The sequence below is a fragment of the Papio anubis genome, chromosome 9 (genome assembly GCF_008728515.1).
Source record: "Papio anubis isolate 15944 chromosome 9, Panubis1.0, whole genome shotgun sequence".
NCBI lineage: Eukaryota > Metazoa > Chordata > Mammalia > Primates > Cercopithecidae > Papio > Papio anubis.
Window position 1 is genome coordinate 41,648,686 of NC_044984.1, and position 12,463 is coordinate 41,661,148.

The window sequence follows — 12,463 nt, forward strand, 5'->3', positions numbered from 1 at the left end:
ACCTGAAGTCCCTAACTTTTTTTTTTAAATGTTACCCTGTGGTAGAATCTGGTTCACAACTTATATGCTAAGTGTGTAGCAAAATTAGCAAATGCTACATCTACTTACTCAGCACATGGGAATATGTACATCATATTTGCATGATGTTCACATCAGCACTTAGAATTAAAGGGCTATTCAATAGTCTGACTAAACCTTAATCTGAAATCTAGGAATCCAAAAGCCAAAGCATGTAGTCTGAGCTGCATTACTGCTGATCCTGTGCATTAGATAACAAAGTACTTTGTAAGCTAGAGGGGCAGGCAGTTGCATATATAATAGAGAAAGCAGAGAAAGCTAAGGATGGGGCAGGAAAATTCCTTTTTTTTCTTTTTTCTTTCAGAGTCACTTCTGGTGTCAGGACCCCCACATGCATGTATAGTTTCTTTATGTTTATACTGATTGGTATTTTTCCAAATCTAAGATTTGGAGCGCAAAAATAAGAATGTTGATAGAAGCATCTACATAATAAATGGAGAAACAATGCCAACTTTTACCTCGAATTCAGAAAAAAATCTTTATCTTTATTTATTTTAAAAAAATACACTTTCCCCACAATTGATCTAATCCTTTGGTAGTTCCCAATGAAATCAGTAGTACAAATGTACATTTGGACCATGAATTATAAATTTTATAACCCCTGTAGCTATATTGTGCTCTTATTTTACATAAAGTATGTCTGCCAGAACTAACCAATGACTTAGTCCTATAATTTTCCATATGCGTTATGAACTTAACCCTTTTTAAGGAATAGTGTAATTCAGATTACATAATTTTGTTCCCTGGAAAAATAATGCACATTCCCTGCATTCTAAACATATACTTTCTCTGGCAGAAAATACTAAGAGTAAGACCAATAAAATACTGTGTCACTTGCTATAAATTAAGAGAGAAAGCTTAACCCAGTCTGTGCTACTTAGACACACAAAACACACCCCATCATGTTTAGTGATTTAATTGTTCTGACCAAATTAATCTGCTAAAAAATGAGGCCCTCATTTTAAAAAGGGGAATATTCTTCTCTCATGAAGACGATCTATGACTGTAGGATTGGGTGAAGTTTTTCCTATTTCTATTTATCAGTGATCTATAACTTCCTAATTCATTTTAATGGTATTGTATAATTAATAAGGAAGAGCAGCTTTTTTGTCTTAGAGGTAATGCACACTACAAAAGCATACAAATATATGACTATATATATGGCTATTAAAATTCAGATTATTAAAATCCTAGTTTATTTCAAAACATGGCTTACATAAAAGTAAAGTTGATATAAAAACCCATTCAGCTAAAGAATATAATACATAAAACAGTTCAAAGCACGAACACAATATAAATATTTATAGTCCTGATCCTTAGCCCTCAAATAGCTGTATGATTACTAATCATACATGATATTCAGAACATAAACAGCACATATTTACGATATAAATGTTGCATTCTTAGACAGTTATTTAACTCTCTAGCATTGCATTTGGGATTAGGATCTGTGTCCACAGTGGTGCCTAACATCAGACTTTATTCTTGTGAAGAATTCCACTGCTGCCAACTATATCTTGGAAAATACCAGGCTGTACATGATGCACATAAATGTCTGTTGTTGTCTGTCATAGACAGTGCAGTATCCACCCAACAGGTCAACTACCAGATGCCGCTATCCTTAGGCAGCATTTGGACAAGCTGGGTGAAAGTGCGTAGGTTTAGGAATAAGGTTTGGTCACTCAACAAATATTTCCTGTACCAGGCACTGCTCTAGATTTGGAGGTAGAGACATTGGTGAGTAAAAACAGACATGGGCTCAACTTTCTAGAGCTTATAGTCTAGCAAGAGAGACAGATATTAACCAAATGATTCAAACAAATGGCACTAAAACATTAAAACTGTGGTGGTGTATGATAAGGTGATTTGCCCCAGTCATGGAGATCAGGGCAGGCAGTATTCAGGTGAGGCTGAACTGACATATGAGGAGTTAACTAGATGAAGAAGATAGAGAAGAGGGTTCCAAGACCATGTGCAAAGGTCCAGTGGTGAGAGGGAATGTGGCATCTTCATGGGATGGAGAGAAGGCAATTGTGCCCAGTGTATCTGTCGCACAGGGGCACAGGGAATGGGACATAAGGTAGGCCAGGGCATGCAGGGCCTTAGACTCAGTTGTTTCTTTCCTGAGAATGAGATAAAATTAGATTTGCTTCTGGGAAAGATCTTTTTGGCTGCTAAACACCAAATTATTTCAAGTATCTACTGAACAACAAAATTCTTCTGGCGAGGGTGCTCCAGCACTTTGGTTGGTTGAGCACATACACTTTCTGCCATTGGGTTAGGCATGCTTGGGTGACCAAGTACCATGAGTAGCCTCCTCTGACTTTTTCCTCAGGTTGCAGTTCTATCTAAAAGCCAGAGGAATTCACTAATACTTTCTCAGATCCTTCATGTTCACAAAGATCAAACTTGAGATTGTTCATTGAAGGAGCCACCAGGTATGCATGGACTTCATCACCAAAGGTAGACATACACATTCACTTACATAAAAAGTATGATCCCTGTGTTGGCCATGGCATAGGACAAGCCCAGGATCCCACTGCCCATGATGGCATTACTTAGGTTGAATGAAGACATTCCAAAGGAAGTGGTTCCGGGATGCTTGAAGAAGAAGGGATGCATTATAAGCAACCATTTGCCAAAGGGCAAACCTTTAGGGGTTATCCTTATTCTCACATTATATTTTCTGCAGATTACAGTCCAAAATTGAAGACTAAGATAAAATTACAGTGAGTAAAGCCATTATTCAAGATCAGTAAAAGCATGTAATTTTCAATGGAATGCAGTGCTTGGTTTTACAAAAGCAGAGGCCTTGGTAAAAATACAAATTACAAGGGGAGTCACATAAAGAAGGGAAAACATGTATGATTGCAGATTACCTTTGGGTTAGAATGATTTCCCCCCAAAACACATAAATTTCATAAATGATTTATGCAGCCATATGGCGAACAGGAAAAAACAAGCCCTTATTCCAGTAAGGGCCTGAATAAACAGAGAATGTGCTGATCAAGGCTTGGAAAATTTCAGTCACATTGTTTTCCCACAAAGACCTAGGTAGATCAGACACCCTCAGTCCCGTTTATTGCCTGAAAACATAGATTCACTTACATGTTCATCACCGTAATCTGCCAGCTTCTTTTTCCCCAAAAATCCGTTTGTCAGGAATTTCTGACTTTCAGCGTCTTCGTTAGCAAATTGACTGAACACACACACACACACACACAAATAAGAAAGTGAAAACATCTAAATATATGCTCTGAATCATTTGTATGTTTCAGGTGGTCTAAGTAATCAGAAGAGGGGAAATTAGATGCCCGAATTCATTTTTCTTTTCCTCCTTCACACTAGTGGTCATTCCAGACCAACAACTGAGCTCCATTTACAACTATACTTTGGGATGGAAGAAGGATGTTATGAAGGAAGGAAATATTATTAAAAAATAGTTTATACCACATTTCTTCTTTCTCACATCAGCTATGCAAGAGACTAACTACAACTAAGTGTGTTCCCATTTAGAGCCCTCCCAAAGAAAGAGTATAGGGTTATGTCAGAGTTTTCTGAACTACTACCACACTATAATCAGATGATTTTATTAATTCAACAAATATTTATTAAATGCTTAGGCACTGTGATGCTCAAAATAGCCCTACAGGGAACTGTGGCTCAGAAAGGTGAAGCAGCAGGCCCATACCCACCCATACCCAGGGGGAGACCCCATTCTCCCCTGGCATCAAGCGGTCCCAGGCAGGGCCCTATAGCTGGTATTTTCCTTTTTTTCTTTTTTTGGTACAATCATTTATACATATATCTCTTATTGGAAAGTAATTCAGTGGTAGCTCTGTGTTGTGTTGGTTGTTTCTGTGTGTGCGTATGTATTTTAATTACTCTCAAAATGTGCATGGATTATTAACAGATAATGAATGAAACCAAGGAAATTATGAAAGCAATTCAATGAATTGGCAGAAGAGTTGAGAGGGAAAGAAAACTTTAATATGTCACTATCCACAGAGCATTGTGATTGTGGTTTTCTTGGACACAGGCTAGAAGCTGTACAACTTGGTCACAGAGCTGTGCTGGTCAGCTCCTGCAGTTACACGCCAGGGCTTTTGAAGCTACGGACCTAGGACCAGCCACATTTCCAAGAGGCTCAATTAATAAGGCCTGCTGCTGCCATTGCATTTTTATATTGCAAAATGTCACAGACTTTTTAGTTGTTTTTATATAAAATGCTAAACTACGTATGATTTTAAAAGTGCTTTCAAATTGATGGGTTGAAAATTTTAGGACATTTCCTACATGAAAAGAAAGATAAAATAATTAAAGATTGTTCTATTAATATAATCCTAGAGGCCAGGCATAGTGGCTCATGCCTATAATCCCAGCACTTTGGGAGGCCAAGGCGGGTGGATAACCTGAGGTCAGGAGTTCGAGACCAGCCTGGCCACCATGGTGAAACTTCGTCTCTACTAGAAATACAAAAAGTTAGCCAGGTGTGGTGGCAGGCGCCTGTAATCCCAGCTGCTCAGGAGGCTGAAGCAGGAGAATCGCTTGAACCTGGGAGGTGGAGGTTGCAGCGAGCCGAGATCGCACCATTGCACTCCAGCATGGGCCACAAGAGTGAAACTCTGTCTCAATAAATAAATAAATAAATAAATAAATAAATAAATAAATAAACCTTAGAAATAAGATAGAAAAAAATTATTCTACGAGACCTGTACAAGCTATTTTTTATAACAGAAGCTAATCCTGAAAATAACCTGGAGACGAAAGAGGATGGTGGGGTTACTTTTTGAGAACAAAAAACAGTATGAGATGTAGATAGAAACAGCAGACAAAATCACAAAGTTTTATGTGCTTTTCTAGAACTCAAGGCATAAATAGCTCTGAGTACACAAGTTAAGAATATTTCCTGGCCTTCTCCCCATATTTCTCATAGAAAGCACAATGCCCTCAGTTGTTGCCTCCTTCCATTTCCATACACCCCCCCCCTCACCGCCACCACTCTTTTGTGGTTTACTTTAATGGTCTGTAATTAATGTACCTGCTATGTGAAGACTGGTACCTAACATTCACAGTTGGAGACTGAAATGACAGGATAAAATGAAGCCTAAAATGGGCCTGAGGACTATAAAAACAAAAGTACCACCTAGAATTTAAACTCTGGAATGTCCAACACTCTATTCTTTATTTTAATCAATAAACTAAAATCTGTATTCCATGAGTAGTTTTTAAAATTGAGAATTTGAAAGTAAACAGATTTTCTTTCTTTGAGGCATTTGCATGTTCTTATTTCAGCATGAGATGAGTTGTAGTCACTAAACATGCCAAGATTGTATAAAATAGATGAGAAATGTCCCCAGTATGTTAAATGTTTTGATACCAAACCCAGCATGTATTGAAAACGCAAGTATAATGATCACAAATAAATACATTATGTTGAATTTCTCAAAAATTTCCATTTAAGGGTTCAATCCAAACCACACATAGATAAAACCCATCTCTTTAAACTGATTTTTAAAACTGCAAAATGATTACCTATGTTTAAGCTAGGAGATAAAAGGTAAGTCACTGTGAGTGGTTCGGAACACATTGCATGAAGCTTAACAAAAGCATTCATGCTCTTTCCATTCTGGCTTTTGAGGATCAAGTGGAATGACACTATGACAGTTCTTAGGAGGGTGTCCCCTTCAGCTCTGTCAACCTCGGCAGAGCTCATATTTGTGTACATCCCTCTCAGAAACAAACATCCTCAGGTTTGAATCAATTTACTGAGGGTAATGCAGTGAAGGAGAAGTAATAAAAAAGTATTGGATGTCATCTATATTCTGGGCACCCATGTCATCCTTGAAAAGTAGCTGTTGGTTTGCCATTTTACATTTTCCACTGAAGCTCAAAGAGGACAAAGAGCTTCTCTAAAGTCAGGCAACTACTTGCAGACTCCAAAGCCCTATCTTCTACCACCCTAGTGTTTCCTCAAGGGTCACCTGATTTAGAAAATGCCATAATTTACATCTCAGTGGCCTCCCTAGTCCAACATCCCTAAAGTTCATTGCACTGAGCTACTTGAAGGAAGAACAGTGCTTTCTCCTGATGGATTTTTCTGGGTGTTGTGGATAAAATGAGAAGTCTTTGTTTGAGCATAATATTCTCTATTTCAGGCCTAGATTTGGTCAAAAATTCCCCTCTGAGCATCCTGAATCATGTACAACTCGATATAACATTTTGTGGGAAATCAATTGACTTATCAAATAACTATTGTGCACTTACTATGCACCAGACAATGTGGCAGGTGGTGGGACCACAGAGGCCATTAACCTGTAGTAGTGATGTAATTAACATCTGCACAAGGAGAGGGTACACAAAGGAGGGGCAGTCACTTCTACGTGGGGGAGTAGAGTAATTTGGAAAAGGCTGCATAGGAGACCTAACGTTGAGCTGATTCTTGAAGGACGAGAGGCGTCAACACGGAGAAAGGGGGAGCAGGTGACTGATTCCAGGCAGTTGGAGCAGAATGAGTGAAGGCAACAAATAACAGATAAGGAGAGGGCAAAAAACAGTACAGGAGCAGCAGGTCAAGAACAGATCACAAAGGACCTTATGTGCCCAGCAATGTGTAACTACTTTCTCTTATTGCTATTGGAGAGGTGCAGAAGGGCTTTATCTAAGGATGGAAATTGATTCAATTTGCAATTGTAAGAGATTACTCTTGCAGGAGGGTAGAGGGCTAGACAAAGGAGAGCAAAATGTAAGACAGGGAGACAAATCAGGACTCTCCCTATCTCGCATTTAATGCAGGCCTAAGGTAAGACCACAGTAGAATGGGTACAGAAAAGTGGGTGTATTTGAAGCATTAATAAGGTCAAACCAACTGGATATGACTGATCATTGGCTATGTGGGTCAAAGTTTACACCTAGGGGCTTTTGAGTGAGTTGCTAGATGACAGCAGTGATTTTCACTAGGATGGGGATTACTAGAGGAGGAGCTGGTTTTGAAGAGAAAGATAGGAGTTCAATATTAGACATTACAGGTTTAACTTTATAAATGAGGCAATTCAGACACAGTAGTGGTCCAGTAGAGATGTGTAGTAGACAGCCAGATATAATGATCTGAAATATTCAGTAGAGAAATTTAACAGGCTGGGGATATGGCATATATTCAGTTGGTGAGGCCATAATAGTTGTGAGTGAGCTTGCCCAGAGGATACTTTGAGAGAGAAAAGAATCCCTAGAGAAACCAGGAGGTGTAGCAACAAAGAGGAATCTGAGAAAGGTAAGAGGAGCAAGAGGCTAATATAATTAAAATTATTACACATTATTAATAGAGACATGGACATTGTAACCTCAATTCTAAATAGTCACAAAATAGATTGACATTATCAGTGTATTTCAGGACCAGGGAATTGATGTGCTAGCATCAATATCATTGTTATCTCAAATTTCCCTGTAATAAATCCAATTCTTCCCATCAAGACCCTTGTTTTCCATGTCCACATCTTGTCTTATTTTTCCATGGAACCTAGTAATTTTTAACCCCATACCTGCTCATTGCTGCCTTTTCTGAATTTCCTATCCTGGTGTAGCTATCTGGAACACTCTCTCCGCTGCTGCTCTCATCATCTGGTTCGATGTTGACATTTCTCAGTTCCATGGGATCCATTTGAGCTGTCAGCGCTTTCTTGTCCACACACAAGCCCCTTCAGTGTAAATAATATACTGTACGTTCAGCTTAAGGTTCTTCCACTTTGTGTTGATGTTCAGAACACTCTGTTCTGCAAACAGAACACAACATACATCATTATAATTTTATTTAAATGAAATAAGTGAATATGAATCATCTACATTTTGTATGCTCTCTGTAAAAGGGAGGAAGGAAAGTAACTCCTGAAAATTTTACATAAGCAAATCCTGAAAGGTTCCTTTACCCAATACAAGAAAGAAAAAAATGGAAGAGAAGAAAGGAAATTACTAATAATTGCTAAATTAGCAGATATTTATAGAGTGTCTACGTGTAATGAAAATGGCAGGTCTTACTAGTCACTATAGAAAAAAAAAATCTTAAGACATGGCAGCAGTCTTCAAGGAAATTTAGGTATTTGTGAGTGGGATGCATGTTTTAAAAGAAAGGAAGACAAAAGTAAATTCTTGACAAAGGAAGGTCTGCCAAGGCAGAATCTACCAGTGTCTCTACTAGCAATAACTAGAAAGAAAATTACTGCTTTAATTTAATTGGACAGGAAAGAATTAACACCAGCAAATGCTTGATAATATGCAACATAGGTGAGGATCAAGTTTAGGAAGTCACTTTCTAGGCACTTGGATCCTGAAACCAAAGTTAAGAACAGTAACAAAAGAAAGTTCAGATTTACCTCTGGGTCAGCATCAGTCATCATCTATGTCAAATTAAAATGTATTTTAACAGCAAAGAGATCTAGATTTTAGGCTCTGCTCTGCCTTTAATTCATTGGATCTCAGCATAAGTCATTTAACATTTGGGGACCTCATTTTCCTCAGCTGTAAAGTGAAAAGGGGTGGACTGGCATTGTGTTTTTGAAAAATGCCCTGAATCTACTATATGTTGTTGATATAATTTCTTCTGAAATTCTTACCGTTAGATTCATTCAATTATCATTGAACCATTATATTAGGAGAAACACTATCACTCTTGAAAGGTGTGGTCCTGAAATGTGCAATACCCATTTGATAAGGAAATCTTGAGCAGAGAAACTAACATAAAAATTGCTCCAGAAGTCACAAAATCTGCAATTCCTCTGACAAACAGAAACTACCACATGGGAATACCTCCACAACCCAGTGCCATGGCAGTACTTTTTTGGAAGATAACTCATACCTGGGAAAAGTTCACATCCTCAAATTACAAAACATATAAAACACACATGGAAACTCACTAGTAAGAGTGCCGGTAGGCGCAAGAAATGATAAAATTCACATATAAGGAACTACAAATAACAAAGCAATTTAAAAGGGACTTTTACATTATTATAATGAAAAGTAAAAGAAAACATTCAGAATAAGAGAATAACTTTCACAGAATAAAAACATAAAGGAATATAAAAGGAGAACAGGCTAGTTGGAAAAAGAGTCAAAAAAGGAATTCTAAAAAAAAAAGAAAAAATAGAATCATTGAAATAAAAAAAAACTCAGCTGAAGGAAGAGTCATAAAATTGAAAGACGTGTGGAAATCACTCAAATTATAGCACGAAGAGATTAAAAAATGGAAAATACCAACAAGAAGTTAAGAGGAATGGGGGAAATAAGAATTACAAGTTCAAACACATACTAATAGTCATTCCAATATAGAGAATTGTAAGACTAGGGTGAGACAAAACAGAAAGAGATAATGGCAGAGAATTGTCCAGAAATAAAGAAAGCAGTTCTCAGAATTTAAAAAAATAGCACACAGTGTTTTAAGCAGGAGGAACAAAAATGAATCTATTATTAATATAAGGCAGCCTAAGTGTATGTACATAAAAGATCTAAAGAAACAGGTTAAAAGCTAAGAGAGAATAGAAGTAAGACTTGCATATGGTTAAGAGAGAGAGAAAAAAAAAAGAAACTCACTAAATGAGTACAAAGGTTTTTCTCACTCTTCACACAGTACCAGTCTCACTTCCCAGCAGCAACCACTGTTGATGGTTTCTGCTTTTAGCTTGTCATTTAAAATTAGCCATTCTAGATCTAAATAATTCACTAAAGCTTTTTAGACTTGGTTTACTGATTTTAGACTGGTTACCTATAAAAAATAAGGATATTAGCATACTTTTTCTTTTCTTCCTTCCCCTACACTCATAATTATTTTAGTTAATAGCATGCTTTTACAATTTGAAGAACATAATATTTTCATCTTGTTCTGTGAAACAAATGTGTCATAACTTGCCTGTAGGTTGTTTCCAAACATGTAAAACCAATAAGCAGCAATTACAGTATTATCATTATATAACTAGTATGCCCTAAAGACAAAGTGGGATATTTGACACAAATGAAATATAATTCTATATTACCAAAACTTTGAAAGCAAATTTTCTATGCTCTTTCTCATTCTGAATGGCTTCCCCGTCCAACCTCTGAGCCTTTCTCAGCTGCTAGTTTCTTGAATGCCATTCTATCTTCTTTCTGCAGTTTATTTTGCATTATGCTAAAATAATGCCTTGAATAACTTTTTTCACAGAATGAGCCTATGTCCGTAAATAGAATTTCTGAGTTGCTTCACGTTGGAAAATGTCTTTATTTTGCCCTCAAACTTTATCAATTGTTTGAATTCTAGATTCAGAAGCATTTTCCTTTAGAATATTGAAGAAATTTCTCTATTCTAGCTTCTATAGATGAGTCTTGTTCTTATTTCTTTATAGATAACTTATCAATGTTTTTCTGAGGATTTTAGAATTTTTATCCTTATCTTTTTATTACGACGTAACTAGATGTGAGTTGCTTTTAAAATTCGTCATACTCAGCATGCAGAGGGCCCATTCAATCAAAAGGCTTGTGTCTGTCTTCTGTAGAAGACACATTTTCTTCTAAAAATAAAAAAAGTTCTACTATTTAAAAAGAAAACTATTTCTTCCCCTTTGTTTGCTCCTAAAACTTTTATTAATCAGGTATTGGACCTCTTGATCCATATTGCTAGGCTTTTCTGTTTATGTTCGATCTGTTCATTATTGCTCGATGTCCAGGAATATTTCCTCAATGTCACATCCAAAATAACAAATTTCACCTTCAGCTATATCCGTTTCATTTTTCAACTTGTCAGCTGACTATTTTTCTCAATCACGCTCTTAATTTCTAATAATTTGCTCTTATCCTCTTTCTCTTTTTTCATATCACTTTCTTTGTTTTATGAATACAATATTGTCTCAGATTTTTCTAAGGATATTGATGTGAGGTTTTCAGAAGTTCCTTTTGTTCCCTAAATTATGTTTCTTCTGAAGTTAGTTATTCTGTTTGTTCCCTTTGGTCCTTCTCTTCCATGCTGCTCGTTTTCCTTAGTTTCGAGTGTCCTAGGTTATCTGTTCATATTTGTGAATGACGGAGCACATTAATTAGCTTAGACAGCTGGTACTCAGAGCTTCTCTGAAATTGTGTGGGCCCATTTCACTGATGGGCTGCTCCGTTGTAGGTTCTGTGCAAGTGGCTCTTCTGCTGCTTGTCTGTGGGAGGAGCATCCCACTCCCAGACACAGCTGCCACTCCAGGAGTGGTTACTCTGGGAGTGAAGCATTTTAATGTATCTTCTTTTTGGTAGAGCTTCCATTCCTGCTTGTTATACCTCTTTGTCTGCAGTAGAGGCCCTAATACTTATACTAGCATCCTTCCTTGAGCTTTCTTTACAGAATGGATCACAGCTTTATCCTATAGTCAAAAACGATATCCCAAACAGACTAGCATGTCTAAACTGAGGTTCCTTGGTGGATATCTGATCACTGGTTACCCATGATCTATGCCTCCTCTTTGTCTATATCGACTTAACTTGAAGCTAACTGCAGGGCACCCTATGGGAAAAACACACTTATCTTGGTTCCTTTTCTCTTAGATTTTCCAACCCTATCTTCTTTCTGCCTTCCAGGAATTCTCAAAAATTTCTCTTTGCTGATGACACCACTATTACTTTTCACAGTTTTTGTGGTTTGTCCTTTTAAAAATATGATTTTGTGTGAAGTTTCATTGCTTGACTTCCTTAAAGCTAGATCTTAAGTCCCATTCTTCCAATCCTCTCCCAAGACTTCATATAATGTGATGGTTAATTTTATATGTCATTGTGGCTGTGTTAAAGGATGGGAAGATAGCAAGTAAAACTTTATATTGGGGTGTGTCTGTGAGGGTGTTTCTGGAAAAGATTACCTTTTGAATCAATAGACTGAGTAAAAAAGATCCACTCTCCCCACTGAAGGTGAGCATCCTCCAACCACTCCAGGTTCCGGATAGAACAAAAAGGCAGAGGAAGGGCAAATTTACTCTCTCTGCTCGAGCTAGGACATCCATCTTCTCCTACCTTCTCTTGCCCTTGAACACTGGAGCTCCTGTGTCCCAGATCTTGCAATTCTGATACTTATACCAGCAGCATCCTGTTTCTCAGCCTTCGGCCTCAGATTAAATTATACCACCAGCTTTTCCGGCTCTCCAGCTTGCAGATGCTATATTTTGAGACCTCTTAGCTCCATAATCATGAAAGCCAATTTCCATGATAAATGTCATCTTATATCTATATACCTCTATACCTGTCTGTCTATCTATTTATCTCCACTTGGTTCTGTTTCTCTGGAGAACTCCGACAAATACATATAACAAAGACTCCTCAAGTTACATCAGCCTAGGCTTCTCCTGGGCCCTCGAGTTCCATGTGTTCGGGGGCCTAAATGTCATCTATATATCTC

The 12,463-nt window shown here is 37.4% G+C and overlaps 1 protein-coding gene across 4 annotated transcripts in view; it reads right to left on the reverse strand.

The window, feature by feature from the left end:
• SLC38A4 (solute carrier family 38 member 4) overlaps positions 1-12,463 on the reverse strand; it is a 67,042-nt gene that overhangs the window by 19,942 nt on the left and 34,637 nt on the right. For all 4 annotated transcript variants that reach the window (XM_021922244.2, XM_021922243.2, XM_021922245.2 and 1 more), the window contains exons 2-4: positions 7,617-7,847; positions 3,187-3,277; positions 2,564-2,679 (exon numbers count right to left, since the gene is read on the reverse strand). In XM_021922244.2, coding sequence (XP_021777936.1) covers positions 2,564-2,679; positions 3,187-3,277; positions 7,617-7,735 — 326 coding nt within the window. In that variant the 5' untranslated portion in view covers positions 7,736-7,847. The remainder of the gene's footprint in view (positions 1-2,563; positions 2,680-3,186; positions 3,278-7,616; positions 7,848-12,463) is intronic.